General features: G+C 38.9%; 2 protein-coding genes across 7 annotated transcripts in view; one reads left to right on the top strand and one right to left on the bottom strand.

The window, feature by feature from the left end:
• TRIM59 (tripartite motif containing 59) lies at positions 1,369–15,662 on the top strand. Of its 2 annotated transcripts, none has more exons than XM_005669954.3 (3): positions 1,369–1,557; positions 2,525–2,601; positions 12,101–15,662. In XM_005669954.3, exon 3 carries the CDS (start codon positions 12,104–12,106, stop codon positions 13,313–13,315), a length of 1,212 nt encoding a protein of 403 aa, XP_005670011.1. In that variant the 5' UTR covers positions 1,369–1,557; positions 2,525–2,601; positions 12,101–12,103; the 3' UTR covers positions 13,316–15,662. The 2 variants fall into 2 exon arrangements, with proteins under 2 accessions (XP_005670011.1, XP_020925393.1); XM_021069734.1 differs by having other exon boundaries at positions 2,016–2,601; positions 12,101–15,661.
• The window catches only part of SMC4 (structural maintenance of chromosomes 4), a 42,759-nt gene continuing 35,202 nt past the window's right edge, over positions 13,579–21,135 (bottom strand). For all 5 annotated transcript variants that reach the window (XM_005669952.3, XM_021069730.1, XM_021069729.1 and 2 more), the window contains 6 exons: positions 20,317–20,461; positions 19,873–20,046; positions 19,259–19,441; positions 18,876–19,108; positions 18,176–18,359; positions 13,579–17,690 (listed from right to left, as the gene is read on the bottom strand). In XM_005669952.3, coding sequence (XP_005670009.1) covers positions 17,538–17,690; positions 18,176–18,359; positions 18,876–19,108; positions 19,259–19,441; positions 19,873–20,046; positions 20,317–20,461 — 1,072 coding nt within the window. In that variant the 3' untranslated portion in view covers positions 13,579–17,537. The remainder of the gene's footprint in view (positions 17,691–18,175; positions 18,360–18,875; positions 19,109–19,258; positions 19,442–19,872; positions 20,047–20,316; positions 20,462–21,135) is intronic.

The following is a 21,135-nucleotide window of genomic DNA, read 5'->3' as shown; positions in this document are numbered from 1 at the left end:
AGCCACGTGTGTGACCTACACCACGGCTCACAGCAACGCGGGATCCTTAACCCACTGAACGAGGCCAGGGATGGAACCTGCAATCTCATGGTTCCTAGTTAGATTCATTAACCACTGAGCCACTACGGGAACGCCCACTCTTACATTTTTTAAAAGAGAAAATAATATAAAAGTATGCTGCATTTATTGCTATGGAAAGATATTAACGTATTGCTTTGACAAAAAGGAAAACTCCTTATCAGGATGACACCAATGTTTAAATAAAAAATTTGTGTGCACAATAAAGCCTACATGTATATATTCCACCACATTACAGTGGAATCCACACATCATAAGCAATCTTTTCAGTAGCTGAATTGGTAAACATATAGGAGGTTGACTCAAGACTCACTGCTATTACCTTAGTGTGATTTATTCTGTTTACTATTTTTCTGTAATTTACTGCATAAGAGCATAAGATCTGAAAGTACTGGCAATACACAGTATATGGAGGCTAACAGTTCTATTTTGCACACGTGATCGACTTCTATCTGCTGTTAAGAGAGGCAAGCTGTGATGAGTTTGTCTTGAGCCACATACAGCTGGATACGATTTCTCAAGAAAAAGGGTAAAGGACTTACTGAACTGTGCGTTTTCTGAGTCTGGGACTAAGAAAGTGAAATAGGAACTTGGTGGAGAAATTGAATTGGAAGTCAGGAATTCTGCGCAACAGCCATCTCCAGGCAATAATTTCACAGCGTGGAAAGAGGGCGCGGGGCTGGGGAGCGGGAGGAAGAGTAAGGAGAGATGCAGGGAGATCCTGAATCCTAAGGTCCCACTAGCTCTCCCAGAGTCGGCTCTCTTTAACTACACGAGAATTCTCAATAATCAGAAGCCCCCTCCTCCTTTGCTAGAACCAACTACTTTGGTGGGTTTATGTGTCCAGAGTCCCTAAACAAAAGGAAACCAGGGTTCAGGAGAAGACAGAGCTTGCCCAGTGGGGTGCGTCTGCCCTCAGGGCTCAGGGAACCTGTGAGGTCAGATGAAAGACGCTGCCCTTTAAAGTCTACATTTACGACGTGCCGGCTTAAATCCAGGTTAAATAAGGTGTGGTATGAAGCTTTTTTATAAAAAACATCGGCCTCCGCTAGACCCCGCCTCTCCTGCAACACCGCCCAGTTGCCCTCCAAGGCAGGAGTCAACGCCGCCAGAAGGGCTCCCTGCTGCGCGCCTGCCTAGCTCCCGGGTGGCAACCCATGCATAGTGCGCAGGCGCAGAAACCACGCCCGTCCTCGCGCCCAGCCCACGCGATCACGCCCCCGCCCCGCCCGGCCCCAGCTGTCGGCAGTTTACTTTCGAACCACGGCCCCGCGCTCTTTCCCATTGGCTGGTGCCACGCAGTTGAAGGTTGCCGGGACACTGCGCCTGCGTTGTAAGGCTCGTGAGCCCCGCCCCGTCTGGGCACCTGAAGGCCCTCAGGGCGGAGGAGGGCGGGTACGCTGCGCAGGTCTTAGCTTCACACTGCAGGTTGTGGAGCTGTTTCAGCCGGTGGAGGTACCTGGTTCGCTCGTCTCCACGGTGAGTCTAAGAGCTTCTCTTCTTTTGGAGATGGCGGCTCTGGGTCCCTCTCTTCCCCTGTAGCGCAGGCTGGTGTCCTGCGGGGTTTGGAGGAGAGTCGAGGGGCTTAATGATGGAGAGGGCTGGCTTGGGTGCCGCATCGCTTCTCGTTCGTCCCAGGTGCAGCGTTTGAAGAACCTCTTTGCCCCCTTCCGGTGTGGAACTGCGTTTTCGTGAGGAAGGACCCTTCTGTGGCGTGAGGGTGGGAGGAGCGGGGCTCCGCCGAGCTGGGAGACCTCGCGGGGATTCGGAGCCGAGGGAGCCGGGGCGTTGGGAGAGAGACCCCGCGGCGGGAGGGGGGGAGTTGCCCTTAGCTTTGGGGTAGGGGATGGGAAGGGTAGCGCTGTTTTAGGCCTCTTCTTTTCGAGAGGTTCTCATTGGATTTAACAGGAGTAGGTGTAATTATGCCCATTTTACAGATGTGAGACCTCAGTTTTGAGAGGCATTAAGTAAAACTGACCCAGGATCTCTCAACATTTAAATGGCTGAACCAAGAGATGAACAGACGTATTGATGGGAATAACCTAAATCAAGATTTATAATTTTAAGCTGGCAAAAATCTTCACTTAAATGGATGCTTCTTGTCTTCCGACTAGCTTTCAGCAGTCTGAAATGACCGTGAATATTTGCTCCCTCATCACCATTGTTGGCGAATATTTTCAAGAGCTCCGAAGTTAGTTGACGCTCTAATAAGAGGTCCTTTGTGACAACTTACTTGGTCACAGGATTATTGGGATTTTCCAGGTGCAGTTGGTGCCGCTCCTGCTGCTCCACAGCTTTTGATGTTTGTCACTACTTTTCTGAAAACACAGGCTTAGAGAGCATAAACATCAAAGGCAGTGAAATAACAGCCATTCCCTATGATATCGTATTTAATGTATTTTTTTGAGAATGTAAATCCAGAACATTAAAGTTATTTTTATTTTAGAATAAGAATAAAACCATCTGAAAAAGTTGGAGAAGATAGAGTATATTCAGTCTTCAAACCAGAAGGTCAACAAAGTGGTAAGTTCTGGGAAATTAAGTGAATATCAAAGAAATTTTCAGTAAATTTTTACTGAGTGTATGACAAACTGTAAGGTGAAAAATTTAAATCTTTTGAAAAAAGATATGTTGGTGGGTGTATAAAATGCAAACATATAGATGGAGCATAAAGTGAAAAGTAAACAACTCCCTAATCTGATCTATAGCTTAAAGTTAGTCGTTAGTCACTATTAACTGTTTTGTTTGTCCTCCTAGAAATTTTAAAAGGATATGTGGAAACAGAATCCGACTAGAAACCATGAGGTTTCGGGTTCGATCCCTGGCCTCGCCCAGTGGGTTAAGGAGCTGCGGTGTAGGTCGCAGATGCGGCTCTGCTCTGGTGTTGCTGTGGCTCTGGCATAGGCCAGCAGCAAGACCTCCGAATGGACCCCTAGCCTGGGAACCTCCATATGCCACAGGTGCAACCCTAAAAGGACAAAAGACAAAAAAAAGGATATGTGCATCTTAATACAGACAAATACATTTAACACATAGCGATCTCCAAGTTGAATTTATTAGGTTATCTGGATACTTTTTTACCATGTATTTACATATTGATCTGCAGATCTGCATTCCTTTTTAATGACCAAGTAGCTATTCTTTCTTTCTTTTTTTTTTTTTGCTTTTTAGGGCCTCACCAGCGGCATGTGGAGGTTCCCAGGCTAGGGGTCCAATTGGAGCTGTAGCTGCCGGCCAACACCACAGCCACAGCAACGCAGGATCTGAGCTGCATCTGTGACCTACACCATAGCTCACAGCAGCACTGGATCCTTAACCCACTGAGCGAGGCAAGGGATCAAACCTGCATCCTCATGGATACTAGTAGGGTTCATTGCCACTGAGCCATAACAGGAACTCCTCTTAGTTACTTATTTATTTACTTATTTTTTTGGTCTTTTGTCTTTTCACGGCTGCATCTGAGGCATATGGAGGTTCCCAGGCTCGGGGCTGAATCAGAGCTGTAGCTGTCGTCCTACTACAGCCACAGCAACGTCCTACAACAGCCACAGCAACGCTGGATCCAAGCCTGCCCACTGAGGGAGGCTGATGGAAGTCCTCATGGTTGCTAGGCTCCTCATGATTGCTAGTTGGGTTCATTAACCACTGGGCCACGATGGGAGTGCTCCTTCCTGGTAACTTTTAAAAAGGAAGAGGAAATCTTGAACTAAGTTATGAATTTGTACTTAGGCTTTTAGTATTCACTGGAGAAAAATAACATTTCACTTGGGTTATTTGAATTTGTTCTTTTGCTTTTTAAAAGTATAGAATAATATAAACTGATTCTAAAATTAATTTAGCAGGAGACAGGTTGCATAACAGGCAATACACTAAATATTTTTAAAGCTTTTTATTGTTTTAAAATAAAAATATGTATATATATAAATTTATATCTCTTCAAGATAATGGACAGTTGAAAAAGGTAGTAAATTATTTTTTAATCATATCCCATTTTAATATGCTTCTAAAATCCAATTAAATTACCACTTTTGGAAAAAAATGAACAAAGTTTACCATTTTAAGTTTTTTTTTTTTTTTTGTCTTTTTGCCATTTCTGAGGCTGCTCTCGCGGCATATGGAGGTTCCCAGGCTAGGGGTCTAATCAGAGCTGTAGCCGCTGGCCTACGCCAGAGCCACAGCAACAAGGGATCCGAGCCGTGTCTGCAACCTACACCACAGCTCACGGCAACACCGGATCATTAACCCACTGAGCAAGGGCAGGGACCAAACCCGCAACCTCATGGTTCCTAGTCGGATTCGTTAACCACTGCGCCGCGACGGGAACTCCGAATTTTAAGTATTTTTAAGTGTATAGTTCATGGCATTAAGGGCATTCCACACTGTTGTGTGAACATATTATCTAATTCCTGAAGTTTTTCATCTTCTTAAATTGGAACTGTGTACTCACTTAAACAGTAACTCTCTGGCCCTCCTCCCTTGAGCCCCTGGCAACCAACATTTCACTTTATGGACTGTGCTTATCAGTTTTTATATTATCTGCTTTTTTCACATCTAATGTGGTCACACAGTTTTTCTCCATTGACCTGAGTAATTTTCTGTTATTGAATTAATTTTACATTTCTGAAAACAACCTTATTTGTCCCTGTACTGTATTCTTTTAATGTGATCAGGATTTGTTTTTTCTAATATTGTTTTTAGGATTTTACATCAGTTATCCATTTTGTAAATTGGCCTATTTTTAGTTTGTATTATCTTTGTTAGGTTTTGAAATCATGTTATACTATCTTCATATATTTATAATAATATAGTGGTTATATTATTTCTTAACCACTTGAATGAACTCACCAGAGAAATTTTCCTCCTTTCGCTTGTTTCAGAGTGGCATCTTTCACACTTGTAAAGTTCTCTCATAGTTTGCTTTAATCCTTTCTGGGCGGTTTTGGTATTTGAACTGACATAGAGAATAATTAATTTCTTGTAGATTTTTCAACTATAGTAGCATAGACTTATGCAAAGTATTCTCCATAATTTTGGCTTTTTCTGTATTTGATTTATTTCCTTCTTTCAATGCTAACTTAGTATATTTTTTTTTCTTTCTTTACCCTCTTGTTTAGGATAGTATATTAATCTATTGCTGCATAACTATCCCAAACTTTAGCAGCTTAAAACAACAGCAATAAAAAAAAGACAACAATTTCTTTGGGTCAGGAATCTAGGCATACTTCAGCTGACTGCCTCTGGCTGGTGGTCTCCCATGAGCTTGCAGTCATTGCAGGATTTTACTTGGACCTGAGGTGTCCGGTTCCAAGCTCACTTTGTAGTAGTTCTTTGATGCTTCAGTTTCTTAGGGCCTTAATTTCCTGCTACACCAGTGGACCTTGGTCTTTTTGCAACATGGCATCTTGCTTCCCTCAGTGAGAGTGATCTAAGAGATGGAGTGGCAGAAGCCATGGTCATTAATTACAAAGTCTTAAAAAAATGATAGCCTGTTACTTCTGCTGTGTGCTATTTGTTAGGAGTCACTAGGTCCCAAGAGGAGAGGATTACAAAAGGATGTGACAGCTAGGAGGTGGGGGTCACTGGGGGACATCTTGGAAACTGCCTGTCATAGATAACTAATGGCTCGTTTATTTAGAGAGCCAGCTCTTGGGTTTATCAATTCTAACAATTTTCTGTTTTCTAATTCATTGTTTTGTTCATTAGTTCCTTCTGCTTTTCCTAGGTTGGTTTTCTTTTTTCCCCTCTTTTTTAGATGAATCCTTTTTATTTACTGTTTTTATTACTGTTATTTTTGTCTTTTTAGGGCTGTACCCATGGCATATGGATTCCCAGGCTAGGGTCAAATCAGAGCTGTAGCTGCCAGCCTACACCACAGCCACAGCAATGCCAGATCCAAGCCACATCTGCAACCTACACCATAGCTCATGGCAATGCTGGATCCTTAACCCACAGAGCAAGGCCAGGGATCAAACCTGCATCCTCACTGGATGCTAGTCAGATTCGTTTCCACTGAGCCACGACAGGAACAACTGAGTTTTTTGGGGTTTTTTTGTTTTTTGTTTTTTTTTTTTTTGCTTTTTTTCTTTTTAGGGCCGCACCCCCGGCATATGGAGGTTCCCAGGCTAGGGGTCTAATTGCAGCTACAGCTGCTGGCCTACGCCACAGCCACAGCAACGTCAGATCCAAGCTGCATCTTTGACCTATGCCACAGCTCATGGCAGCAGCGGAGCCCAACCCACTGAGCAAGGTCAGGGATCGAACCTGCAACCTCATGGTTCCTAGTCAGATTTGTTTTCGCTGCACCACAATGGGAACTCCCAACTGAATCATTTTTATGTTGTCACTTTTGCCTGGCAATGAATGTGGCTTCTGCTGTACCCTGTAGAACTTTTTTGTTTGAACCCTATAGATTTTGGTAAGATTATTTTTATTATTTCACATGAATAAATTGCATCTTGGCTGGATAGAGAATTCTTTGGTCATAGCCTTTTCCTTTCAGACCCTGTGGACATTCTTTTAGCATTCCCTGTTCTGGAGATGGTCTCTTTACAGCTGTGTAACAAACATCTGAAGGTTTGGATGGCTGCATGTCCAAGATGGCTTTTTCACTCACATGTCTGGCACCTCATTGCTTCTTCATTTGGCCTCTCTCATCAGTAAAGTAGCCTAGACTTTACATAGCAAAGAGGCAGCAATCTGCCAGGCTAGCTAAGGGCTATACTCAGAACTGAAATGGTGTCACTTGTACTGTATCCTGTTGGTCAGAGGAGTCATATGTCCTGCCCAGATCTTTTTGAGGGGAGAGTCGAATTCATCTCTCTTTTTTTTTTGTCTTTTTTTGTCTTTTTTTTTGTTGTTGTTGCTATTTCTTGGGCCGCTCCTGCGGCATATGGAGGTTCCCAGGCTAGGGGTTGAATCGGAGCTGGAGCCACCGGCCTATGCCAGAGCCACAGCAACGCGGGATCCGAGCCGCGTCTGCAACCTACACCACAGCTCACGGCAATGCCGGATCGTTAACCCACTGAGCAAGGGCAGGGACCGAACCCGCAACCTCATGGTTCCTAGTCGGATTCGTTAACCACTGCGCCACGACGGGAACTCCCCGAATTCATCTCTTGATGTGAGAGTACCAGCAAAGTCACATTGCAGAACATATGTGGGAGATAATTGTGGCCATCTTTGGAAGTTATGGTCTCCCAGAAAATTCTGAGACCATTATGTTTTTGTTTTCCTTTTTAAGGTATCTTATATTTCTGCCTGGGTCGATGTGGGATTGTCTTTATTTCTTTCTTTAAAATTTTAATATTTGGAGGCAGTTCTTTGGTGGTCTAATGGTTAAGACTTGAAGCTTTCATCACTATGGCCTAGGTTCAGTCCCTGGTCTGGGAACTGAGATCCCATGTCAGGGTGCTGCATGCTGTGGCCAAAAAAAAATTTTTTTTTTAAATACTGTTAATTGCATGTTAGTTGACCATAAGACAGTAGAATTTAGGTTTATAGTGGAAAACAGCAGCCCCCTGCCCTTAATTTCCCCACTCCTCAGTTCTGCTCTCCAGAAGCAATCACTTCCATTGCCTTTAGTTGGTTTTTTTTGGCATTATGTCTGTATTTCTAAATAATTGCTTTTAATATGATTTCTTGATTTTTCACTGTTAGATTCATATTGACTTCTTATAAGGGGAGGTTAAGATTTAGTTCATAAACACTGTTTTTTTTCTCTTATTCCATCCTCCAAATATAATTTTGTCATCTTCTTAGTTTGGGCAGTTATTACAAAAATACCACAGACTAGGAGGCTTAAACAACAAACATCTATTTCTCATAGTTCTGGAGGCTGTTCCTGGTTACTGGTGTAGTTGGATTCTGGCAAAAGCTCTCTTCCTCATTTGCAGATGGCCATCTTCTGGTTGTGTTTTCACAAGGCAGAGAGCAGAGAAGGAGAGGAAGCAGTCCCTGTACCTCTTACCTATAATGGGCACTATTCTCATTCATAAGGGCCCTACTGTCATGACCCGATTACCTCCCAAAGACTCTACTTACATCACCTTAAGGGTTAGCATTTCAACATATGCCTTTTTGGGGGACACATTCAATCCCAACAGTCATGCTTTTTGGTAAATTCGGTATTTAATATTTATAATATTGTGACTAGTAGAACAGCTGGGCTATGTAATATGTTACAGTGTTTCCTCTTTGGTGATTCCATCACTTTTCCCTAAATGTAGTTTTCTCATTACTTCTCAGTATGTTCAGACACATGAAACATCTTGTCAGTTCCATTTCCTTAAAGACATCCTTCTGGATTTCTGTCTCCAGACTTCTTTTTTCTCTAGATTTGCTGTGTAGTTGTCCAGGATTTCATTTCAGTTTCCTGGTGAGAACTCTTGCTTTTCTTTTCTCTCTGCAATAGCTTCTTAGAAAGGCTGGGTGAGGGGTCTTTCATTTTTGAGAATCAGAGTTTTTTCTCCTGGCCTTACAAAGTTAATATCAACTAGGCTTCTAACCAGTTGTGACTTCTCATGAATTTGTTGCCTAAAATCAGTTTTTAATAAGTCAGCTGGAAGAGGGTGGTCCAAGAGTATACTTGATATAGATATCTTGAAGTTATGTGCACATTTATGATTAAATTTTATCAAAAGTTTAATATGCTATGGAAATAACTTGAGACCATATTGGCTTCCACTGAACTTAGGTTCAAGAGATGATATTTTCTTTTTTATTTGTTTGTTTTGCTTTTTAGGGCTGTACCTGCACCATATGGAAGTTCCCAGGCTAGGGACTGAATCAGAACTACAGCTGCAAGCCTTTACCACAGCCACAGCAATGCTAGATCCATGCAGCATCTGTGACTTACATGGCAGCTCATGGCAACGCCAGATCCTTAACCAGGGACTGAACCCACAACCTCATGGGATACTAGTTGGGTTCGTTACCTCTGAGCCACAACTGGGAACTCAGAGAGGTGATGTTTTCTATAAAGAATATCCTCATTCTAAAGAAAGTTGAGCTTGGCGGGGGGGGGGGGGGGGTCTTAAAATGGGTTCCCAGGGAAAATTCTGTTTTCTAACTTTTTGACAAATACAGAACATAGAAGGGAAGCATTGGGGGGAAAGGTTGGTTGTGTTTTAGGGCTAAGTTGTGGTACTTAAACATTAAATAAATCTAATATTATATCTAAATTGAATATATGTCCCATTTTATGTCTTCCTTGCTAAGTGCTGTTCTGTTTATTCCTTTGTTATGAATTCTGACATCACTGAAATAAACTATGAGAAGCATTTTTCTTAGGTGGTTTTCCATGATTTCAGAGCTGTCTGTAGGTATAAAGTATAAAGGCATCCTAACATGTAGGCACTTGAATACATCTGCAGTGAATGTCATCTTCTGTACTGTTGCCCAGTTACTTTTGTTTCCTGGAATGCCTCACAGTCCAAGCTTTTTAGTCTCTTTGTGCCACATCTTGGCTCATTAGCATTCTTTTCTTGGCCATGCTTGTGGCATGCAGAAGTTCCTGAGCTAGGGATCAAACCCATGCCACAGCAGCAACAATGCTGGATTCTTGACCTGTTGAGGCTCCAGGGAACTCCCCTTATTAGGACTCTTAATATTGTTGGTATGTGGAGTATTTTCTTTCTTTCTTTTTTTTTTTTTTTTTTTTTTTTTTGTGGGCAGGTTTCTAAAGTGGAGTTTTTCTTATGGATTTTTGTTTTCTTTTTTGGCTGCCCTGTGGCATATGGAATTTCTGTGCTAGGGATCAGATCCGAGCTGTAGTTCTGACCTAAGCCAAAGCTATGGCAATACCAGATCCTTAACCTGGCAATCAGACCTGTGTTCCAGCACTCCCAAGACACTGCCAATCCCCTTATGCCACAGCAGGAACTCCTTCTGAAGGACTCTTGGTAGTTTTACTAAGTAGAGACTTTGCTATCTAAAAAAAAAAAAAAAAAAAAAAATCTTAATATTGGCTTCTTGAGGAGCAGTGTTTATTCAAACAATATAGGTATGACTGTTGTGTGTCAAGTTCTGTGTTAGGCACAATTCCTGCCCTTACTACAGGCTTTATTCTAATGTATATAAAAATGTTACAGAATTCTTTTAATAAAAATCTAGCTAAGGGTTATGAAGCAGAAGAGCAGTGTTTAGTGAATTCGTAGGGGAACTAATCTGGGAAGGACTTAGTGAATAAGAGTTTGGTTTTGCAAATGGTGCAGATAAGGTACACAGAGCTAAAAAGTCTAAAGAGGTCATGTTTATTAAAAGTTTGATTAGTTATTTGCAGATGTTGAAGATTTGGTAGGCTTTATATTTTATATGAATGGTCCCTGGGTTTTTTGTGTTGCCTTTTAAGGTTCTTTACAGGCTTGCAGTGAGGATAGGTGCAAAGAAAGACTGTAAGGTGGTAGGATGAGAAACTGTCAGGCTTTTGTTGTTGGAAATGTCAATAACTTGCCCAGAGGTCAAGTTACTTGTGAAATCAAGGGTCTCTGAACTGTTGCTGGATTTCTTTTACAAAGGAAAGATAGCAACAGTGTTCTTTACCACTAATGCTCTAGTGATAAGTAATTCATAGTTAACACAACCAACATTTCATCATCCAAACTTTTTTTTTTGGTCTTTCTAGGGTTGCACCTGCAGCATATGAAGGTTCCCAGGCTAGGGGTTGAATCAGAACTGTAGCTGCTGGCCTACGCCACAGCCACAGCAATGAGGGATCTGAGCTGCGTCTGTAACTTACATCATAGCTCATGGCAACGCTGGATCCTTAACCCACTGAGCAATGCCAGGGATCGAACCTGCACCCTTATGGATGTTAGATTCGTTTCCACTGAGCCACGGTGGGAACTCCCACTCAAACTTTTTTATTGCAAGAACCAACTCGGAAATGTTTTTCCCTTCCAGATCTTCGAATTATCATTACTTTGAATATCACACTATGCTGATTCACACATACTAGTATTTGAATTCAAGAAGCTAAGGAATTTATAGAATAGAAATTTAGTAACTTTAGAAACTATGGTTGAACCAACTAGGAGTATGAATTGAGTATAATTTTGCTAAAAATTAACTGGTTATTTAATAGAAATATTTAGTCTTACCTGTTCATTATTTGGGAATAGTTGGTTTCTGTGTGTGTGTGTGTGTGTGTGTGTCTTTTTGCGATTTCTTGGGCCGCTCTCGCGGCATATGGAGGTTCCCAGGCTAGGGGTCTAATCAGAGCCATAGCCACGGGCCTATGCCAGAGTCACAGCAACTCGGGATCCGAGCTGCATCTGCGACCTACACCACAGCTCACGGCAATGCTGGATCCCTAACCTACTGAGCAAGGGCAGGGATCAAACCTGCAACCTCATGGTTCCTAGTTGGATTCGTTAACCGCTGCGTCACGACGGGAACTCTCCGAGAATGGTTTTGATTTTAGTATCCTAGATGTAAAAAGTTGCACAGACTAGTTATAAATCATTATGTAGACTTAAACACAACATTGTATTTAGAAAAAAATCTTTACATTTTAAAAAATTATAGTTGATTTACAATGTTGTGCCAATTTCTGCTGTACAGCAAAGTGATCCAATCGCGTGCGCACACACACACACACACTCCTTTTCTTATATTATCTTCCATCATGGCCTTTCCTAAGAGATTGGATATAGTTTCCTGTGCTGTATATAGCACAGGGACCTCATTGCTTATTCATTCTAAATGTAATCCATTACAAGAGCACTTTGGATTTAACTTAGTCTTCACTACATAGAAACAAACTTAAAAAGCTTTAATTCGAAGCATTTTATTACAAATTAAAATTGTTTAGCATGATTTTTATTCCATAAAGATGATTAATTATTCAGTATTAGGGATTACATTATATAGAAGACTAATTAAAAAAGAATCTTAGTAAATACCTTAATTATCCTCTTTTAAATGAGAAGTACAGTATATTAACAGGAGGTTAACACCTAAAACGTGTAACATGTGCGTATGTCTTTGTCATATGTAGACTTAAAATACTTTTTTCTCTTGACAGGAAATGCACAATTTTGAGGATGAGTTAACATGTCCCATTTGTTATAGTATTTTTGAAGATCCTCGTGTACTACCATGCTCTCATACATTTTGTAGAAATTGTTTGGAAGACATTCTACAGGCATCTGGTAACTTTTATATATGGAGACCTTTACGAATTCCACTCAAGTGCCCTAACTGCCGAAGTATTATTGAAATTGCTCCAACTGGTATTGAATCTTTACCTGTTAATTTTGCGTTAAGGGCTATTATTGAAAAGTACCAGCAAGAAGACCATCCAGATATTGTCACCTGCCCTGAACATTACAGGCAGCCACTGAATGTTTATTGTCTACTGGATAAAAAATTAGTTTGTGGTCATTGCCTGACTATAGGTCAACATCATGGTCATCCTATAGATGATCTTCAAAGTGCCTATATAAAAGAAAAGGACACACCTCAAAAACTGCTTGACCAGTTAACTGATACACACTGGACAGATCTTACTCATCTTATTGAAAAGCTGGAAGAACAAAGATCTCATTTGGAGAAAATGGTTCAAGGTGATAAGGAAGTTGTTCTCCAGTATTTTAAAGAGCTTAGTGATACATTAGAACAGAAAAAAAAAAATTTCCTAACTGCTCTTTGTGATGTTGACAATCTGATTAATCAAGAATGTACTCCACAAATTGAAAGAATGAAAGAAATGAGAGAGCAGCAGCTTGAATTAATGACAATGACAGCATCTTTACAAGAAGAATCTCCACTTAAATTTCTTGAAAAAGTTGATGACATCCGCCAACGTGTGCAGCTTTTGAAACAAAGACCACTTCCTGAGGTACAGCCTGTTGAAATTTATCCTCGAGTAAGCCAAGTATTTAAAGAAGACTGGAGCAGAACAGAAATTGGACAAATTAAGGAACTTCTCATTCCTGAAATGAAAATTTCTTCAAAAAGGATGCCATGTTCCTGGCCTGATAAGGATGTAAAAGAAGTTGAATTTTTTAAGATTCTAAACCTTGTTATAGTTACACTAATTTCAGTAATACTGATGCTGACTCTCTTCTTTAACCAACACGTAATAACCTTTTTAAATGAAGTCACTTCAACATGTTTTGCTGAGGTCTCCCTATCTGTTTACCAAAGTTTATCTAACAATCTTCATGATTTAAAGAATATACTTTGTCACACTTTATATTTACTGAAGGAATTCATGTCGAAAATAATTTCTCATTGAAAATTCAAACCTGAATTGTTTAAATAGGCTTGTTCTGTACAGCAGACACTAACAACCATTTGCTAAAAGGAGGAATACAGACAGCATGGATAAAATGGCAAGCTAAAATTTGCAACAGATATAAATAGTATGTATAGAAAGGTTAAAACTTTCATGCTTTTGTTGAAAATGTGTGGTCAAAAGTTAGAAATGAGACAATGTCTCTGGTTTTCTGAAAACTAGAATAAAATTTAGTGATTATTTGAGTATTAATACATTATTCCTTTTTTTTTTTTTTTTTATTGGCCTGAGAGCTTGACTCAGTGTGACAGTTAAACATTCTTGTACCAATGTTGTCTTTTAGCATTATATAATGCAGTGCTTGGCTTTGCAGTTCTTTATGTATATGCAGCCTTTAATTAAAAGATGGCTAAATCCTAGAAAGTACAATAAGCCTTTAGTATTACATGGCTTGACAATTTGGAATGGGCAAATTAAGGATGGTGAGGTTTTAAATTCAAGCAGCAGTCTTAAAGGTGATACGAGATTGCTTAGGTAAAAATGTGTTTTGATTAGGAGTTCCAGCTGTGGCACAGTGGGTTAATGAATGATCTGGCGGCCTGTTTCTGGAAGCACCAGTTCAATCCCTGGTCTGGCACAGTGGGTTAAGGATCCAGCATTGCTGCAGCTGTGGTACAGGTTGCACCTTAGGCTTGGATTTGATCCCTGGTTTGGGAACTTCCATATGCTGTGGGTTCGGCTGGAAAAAAAAAAATGCATTTGATCAATGTACCTCATAATTGGTCAACATTCATTCCTAATACTATTATTGCTTTTGGAAATATAAAGTGCCATTAAGGACCAACAAGTAACATTTCCGAATATTTGTTTTTATTCTGTGGTTTATGTTAGGATTGTATTTGACTTTTGTGTAGCATTAGTCTTGTCAGTCAAATCAGTTCTTGGATTAAAAACTCTAAATTAGAACAAGTGTTATTGGTAATTCCACCCTCAGATTTAGATGGCATGTTAACCGTCTTTAAACTGTCTTAAATTTTCTGTCAAACATTCTTATACTAATGCCAAAGTACCAATAATTTGATCTTATTTTCTTGAACTTTATTATGAAGGGAGCCTACTTAGCTATTAAGTCAAATCCCTTTTGGTTTCCTTTTATTAGCAGGGACTGGAATCATGGTGCTTTGTGGTAGGACTTTTGGCCCTTTTGTCCACATAACAAACTTATATGCTTTCTAGAAATTCCAAATTGGCTGTTGCTTAGATCACATCTTTAGGAGCCTTACTTAATTCAGACTTTACAGGTCAAATCAGGGAACACTCCTAGTCCTACAGATAAATATGGCTGTAATCAGGACACTAGTTCTAAAATACTCCTGATGTCTTATCTGCTGAGATAAGTCTGGACACCAAGGTGTATGACTATTTTGTTAATTTATGGTGAGAATCAGAATAGCACAACAATATGTTGTGTGGGCAAAGAACATGTGGAGGGTATAATGGAGGCAAGAGGAGATATATATATATTCAGCTACACACTTACCCTGGAAGTTAAGTACTAGTCACAACACAAAAGAGCCATGTACTTTTAGTAAGCACTGAAATATTTATTATGTATTTAACATTTAATCTCACATATTTGAAATAGGAATTAACCCTCACTTACACAAAAATTGCCCAAGGCCATAGAGTTAGTTTGAGACCTCATGGATTCTTTTCAGAATTCATCTGTTGTGCTACTTTTAAAGGATTGAAGGAGTTCCCTTTGTGGATCAGCTGTTAAATGAACCCAGTTAGGATCCATGAGGATCTGGATTTGATCCCTGGCCTCGTTCAGTGTTAAGGATACAGCATTGCCGTGGGTTGTGGTGTAGGTCGCAGAAGTGGCTCAGATCCCACCTTGCTGTGGCTGTGGTGTAGGCCATCTGCTGTAGTTCCAATTCGACCCCTAGCCTGGGAGCCTCCAATGCCCTTGGGTCTGGCCCTAAAAAGCCAAAAAAAAAAAAAAAGGAAATTGAAGATTTTTACAAAATTAGGGTTTTCTAATCTATGCCTGTGAATCTATGTCTAAGAATCACAGCTAAAAATTGATGCCTTTTAGGTCTGACATTAGTATTTTATAACTTGCCAGTTTTTAGTAGATAAAAACTATTTTTGGTTAAGTTTTATGTAGTGTGCACGAATATAGTCAAATATACAAATGACTGATCCTTTATACATGCTGTTTGTTCTCTTTTGTATTTTTACCAGGAGGATGAGATTGTAAACTTTAAAGTATATAGTCTTGAAATATTTCTAAGTTGTATGTATAACAACTGTATATTTTAATAAACTCATTTTGATATTTGCATTGAGTGGCTTAATGTGCTTAAACTGAGGAGTGGTTGCTTTGGAATGTTCATGAGGCTATGTAGGCGTTACCTACTTCAATTTTTTTGCCTTAAAAAAAATTTTTTTTTTAGGGCTGCATGTGCAGCATGTTTAAGTTCCCAGGCTAGGGGTCGAATTGGAACTGCCAACAGCTGCCAGCCACGGCCACAGCCACACAGGAGTCAAGCCACGTCTGTGACCACCACAGCTCATGGCAAATACAAGTGCCTTATTAACCCACCGAGCAGGGACAGGGATCAAAACTGCATCCTTAGCGATACCAGGAATGTTCGTTACAGCTGAGCCATGGTGGGAACTCCTACTTTAACTCTTTAAAAAGTTAGTACTAAGTTCTACTACTCCATTGGTTATTAAAATGTAATTTCCATTCACCTCTTTTTTCACCAGTGCTGTGGGCATGGCCAAAAAAAGACCATTCTTGAATTTCAGATATGAAAGTCCATGCTAGTTTATTTACAGTTTAAATGGGTATGATACAAACTGTCTTTGGTTTTTAAGTTCCTAAACGATGGTGCACTGAATAAAGAGATAATTAACTCCTTAATTCCTCAGGATCAGTATCTAGAAACTGAAGAGCTAGGCAAAGACTTAATACCAAAACTCCTTCTGAAAAGCAAGTGGTTGCCCACTTTCTTCCAGTAGCATCGTAATATTCTACAGCTAATACAGTGTAACATAACAAAACTCTTGATATGATGGGCAAACAGCACTCCCATCTTAATATCCACTTACACTAAGGAAATTAATCCTTACATACTTCTTTCTTCTAAAGCTACTGTACTGGGAATTTTTCCTTTTTCAACAAATGAGTTCCCATTGTGGCTAAGTGGTTAACGAATCCAACTAGGAACCATGAGGTTGCAGGTTTGATCCCTGGCTTTGCTCAGTGGGGTAAGGATCCACTATTGCCGTGAGCTGTGGTGTAGGTCACAGACATGGCTCGGATCTGGCATGGCTGTGGTGTAGGTTGGCAGCTACAGCTCAGATTGGACCCCTAGCCTGGAACCTCCATATACCACAGATGCGGCCCTAGAAAAGACAAAAAAAGATATCCTAGTTATTTCAGACACCGTTTACTGGCCTTGGGCAATGTTTTAAACAATTATGCACATTAAGTTTTAGAAAAGAATGTTATATAAAAATTTTTTTTTTTTTTAAACGCCTGCGCATGTAGCATATGGAAGTTCCTGGGCTAGGGGTTGAACTGGAATGGGAGCCGCAACCTATACCATAGCCAAGGCAACACGACCTATGCTACAACTTATGGCAAAGCTGGATCCTTAACCCACTGAGTGAGGTCAGGGACTGAACCTGTCTCTGGGAGGATACAAGTTGGGTCCTTAACCCACTAAGCCACAACAGGAACTCAAAGAATGTACAATATTTAAATTCTCATCCTTATTTGGGTAATAAATAGTGATTATCTAAATTAAGTGGAAGACCTTACAAATTTTACAATAGTAGTTGGCAAGCTTTTCCAGTGTAGGTCAGAGGTGAATAAGAGTATGACATGTCTTGGTAACATGATCTAAACTTTATTGATCATCAACTGACATTAACTCTGCAGGTAGCAGGTTGGGACTAAGGGCAAGTCACTTGACCCTTCAGAAATTTATTTCCTCTGTAGTCTACCACTAACAAAATTGTCAGCTTCTTACAATCTCCTAAAAGTATAAAGAATATTTTATTAGACTTGTAACATGTCTCAATTAACAGCATAAAACAGAAACCAGTTATATAATCCAGTTTAGGAGTATATATTTTATACAATTTATAACCCTTTACAAATAGTAAGTATATGCTGATTTGATCTCAAGAATCTTGAATATAAAGTTTAACAAAGTCCTTTAGATGCAATTTCTTTTGGGTTTACTGCAACACTTTTTGTTATATTGTATGTCTTGTAAATTCCAATAAGTCTATCCGAAATTTCAAACATATTATTTCGAAGGGAAATTATTATGAACTGGGCATTTTTTGTTTGTTCCTAAGGAGAAAAAAAGAATTAGGAAAATTAGGTAATACATAAATTATATAATAAACATTCAAGCTTTACTTCCCTGAAATAATCCTTTGGCAGTAAATTAAACAAAGCGAGAATGACAAATTGGACAATCCATAAAACAATGTTTAGATTTGAAAAGAATTTGGGTATTTGGAACAATGATTGCATAGTCTTCTAGTGGAAAAAAGATCTAGGAAGCTTGGAGATTCTAGCTGTGTTTCTGCTACTAATTCACGTTATCCATTTATATTTTAGTTTTCCAAAAATAGAAGTATTTGGCTCAAATAAAAGACTTGGTTTTTTTCTGATACCATGGGATATGGGGTTAGAAAATAGGAAAAAAGTTCAAAAGAAAGAAATCAAAGAATTCTATTATATTCTATTATATTATATTCTATTATATTCTATTATATTTCAGGAACCCATAAAATTTTCAGAATGAAACCTCTAAATAAATGATTACTTACATATATATAAAATGCAACAATGGACACATTTTTGAAATCAAGGGCTGCATCAATCTCATCCATGAAGTACAGGGGAGTGGGTTTGTAGTGGTGAAGAGCAAATACTAAAGCCAATGAACTAAGCGTTTTTTCTCCTCCTGAAAGGTTGAAGATCTTCTTCCAACTTTTTTTAGGTGGTCGAACACTGAAATAATGAAGAAAATCTCTTGTCAAATTACGTGTAAAGCTGAAGTTATTAAGACTGATTTGTTTCTGGTAACTGGCTGCTTCTTTGAGAATCTCTAATTTGCTTTTCACAAATCTAAACTCTTTGAAGGTTATTTTATAAAAATGTTATTGGAGGATGAATAGGAACACCTACCAAAAATTTACGATTTAAACAGTATGCCAATAGGCAGTTTTTACTATCTTCCCTTGTTTTCAATGCAATTATTACTTTGAAATTTTAAAATTCTGATCTTAAATTGAAATGGCTCAAAAAGTAAAAGATGAAGTAAACAAATATTCTGTAAAATCAAGTATTTACTGTTTTACAGGGTTTAAGCTATCAATTGCCAATAATGTAAGCAAACTGGTATTTATCAGATAAAACAAGTTATAGATCTAACCTTCACATCCCACCCCTAAAAAACACTGTTTGGAGAATATGTAGAGATGTAACCGAAGGATCCACAACTCAGTATACAGCATAATTACAAACCTGAACATGATTCCTTCAGCAAAAGGATCCAAGCTGTCTACAAGCTCCAGTTCAGCATCGCCTCCCAAAGTAAGCATCTGGTAATTTTCCTTTAATTTATTTGTTATTATATAAAAACCTGCCATGAATTCATTAAGCCTTTGTTTCCGAAGATCTTCATACGCCTGTCTAAAATTATCTCTTTCATAAGTAATTTTGTCCAATTCTGCTACCCGTTGTAAATATAACTCTTCCTATGAAGAGAATATTATTATGAGAAAAACATCCAGTTACACATTTGAGATGAGAATTAATGCTGCTAATTATATAAAATTAAAGCCCACAATTTAGGCTAAGGAATAAACAGATTTTCTGACCATTACACATGAATAGCTCATTTGTACCTTCTTTTTATACTCTACAATGGCACCAAGGTTTGGTTTCATTTCATGACACTGGGCTTCCAAAAGTGCAATTTGATTTGTTATAGAATCTGGGTTCTTGATTGCTTCAAGATCCTCTGGAGTTAGAACTGCAATCTCTTCAACAGGATTATCTTCTATGGGATGCAATGATATTTTTGAAATCTAAAAAGTTTAATTTAGTTGAGTGTTAGGAAACCACAGTGTATTTCATTGTTAAAAAAAATCCCCAAATGAATATGATAAATTACCTATAAATTACAATGGTGTATTCTAAGGAGTGGTGACTAATTTGTAGATCAACACTTTTACAAAGGACTTAAAGAAAAATTGTGGTAGTGTTCCCAAGTGTTCTTGTAACTTTCTGTTAACTCTCCATATCAGCCCTGGGGTGAAAATGTTGACTAATTCATCATTACTCATACTTTTCCATATATAATAACAACTTTGTATTGTTCATTATGTCACCTATAAACCTGAGAAGTGATTATATGTATCATGGAATCACAACATACCTTAAAAACACACAAAAAACCCCAACCCTTTTTCATAAAGGCTATTTTAAAGTTAAAATTAACTAATAGTAACAAGCTCACCTCTTTTTGCCAATATTTTATTTTAGAATTATGTTCACCAATGTGACCATCTATTTGTTCAAGTTTCAACTTAATACTAAGTGCATCTTTTTGAAGAGCATGTTCATTTTCTTGAATTACTTTTAATTCTTGAAGTAGGCTACGATGTTCTTTCTGGATCTCGGGTAAGGACTCCTAAAAATCAATAATAGCTGCTATAGATATGATCTTTCCAAATAGAACAGGGATTTTCACATTACAAAAATGAAGCAGTTAGCAATCTCTCCCTATGCCCTTTCCGTTTTAAGTGTTTTTATTTAAATAAAAGTTACAATATAGCACTCATTTTTATTGTACATATAAAAGTTAATATAGTTATAAGTTCTAACCTGAGTGCTTACTATGCAAGATACTGATGTCTATTAACTCCTAATTGCTTCAAATACTGTTCTCTCCCCCACTTACCTCTGCAGCATTTGTATTCTTTATGACTTCTGCTGCTTTGTCCTCAAGACTTTTTAGCTCTGTCGTTAAGTCATCTACTTCTTTCTCAGTATCTTTTATTTCTTTCTCTGTGCGAAAGACAGAGTCTTGTGCTTTTTTGAGATTTCTAAACAAGCAAAATGATATATTAAAATTGTGGTAGGGTTTAACTTGTTATTCTGCTTCTGTCATGAAGTGTCAACAACACTTCATGACATTAATGCAACATCTTTTTCTATCATAGATTTTAAAATTGATTTGCTAAAATCCTTCAATTAGTTCTTAAATGTTTATACAAACATTTGTGGGATGTTGTATATTTTATTAAACTCAGTATAAATTAATGAAATTTTTTTTTTTTTTTTTTTTTTGGTCTTTTTGCCTTTTCTAGGGCCACTCTCGCAGCATATGGAGGTTCCCAGGCTAGGGGTTGAATCAGAGCTGTAGCCGCCGGCCTACACTACAGCCACAGCAACGCAGGATCCGAGCCGCGTCTGCAATGTACACCACAGCTCACAGCAATGCCGGATCCTTAACCCACTGAGCGAGGCCAGGGATCGAACCCACAACCTCATGGTTCCTAGTCAGATTCGTTAACCACTGAGTCACGACAGGAACTCCGAAACTTCTTATATAAGCCTTTATATATCATCTGATCTTAGACTATGAAGCAAAGTTGTCTCACTCAATTATTTTATTTTTGTCATTTCCTTGTCTGATTGAGATTCTTACATCTTTACACCCATGAAGCTATTACCTTCAAATAAACAAACACCTCTTGGATCAAGTCAGTGGAAACAA

The sequence above is a fragment of the Sus scrofa genome, chromosome 13 (genome assembly GCF_000003025.6).
Source record: "Sus scrofa isolate TJ Tabasco breed Duroc chromosome 13, Sscrofa11.1, whole genome shotgun sequence".
Lineage (NCBI taxonomy): Eukaryota > Metazoa > Chordata > Mammalia > Artiodactyla > Suidae > Sus > Sus scrofa.
The sequence above is the reverse complement of the archived record's forward strand: the minus strand, read 5'-3'. Positions and strand labels throughout refer to the sequence as shown.

Excerpts from the sequence above, each read along its gene's own strand:
- TRIM59 (XM_005669954.3), top strand. The coding sequence starts at position 12,104 with ATGCACAATTTTGAGGATGAGTTAACATGTCCCATTTGTTATAGTATT.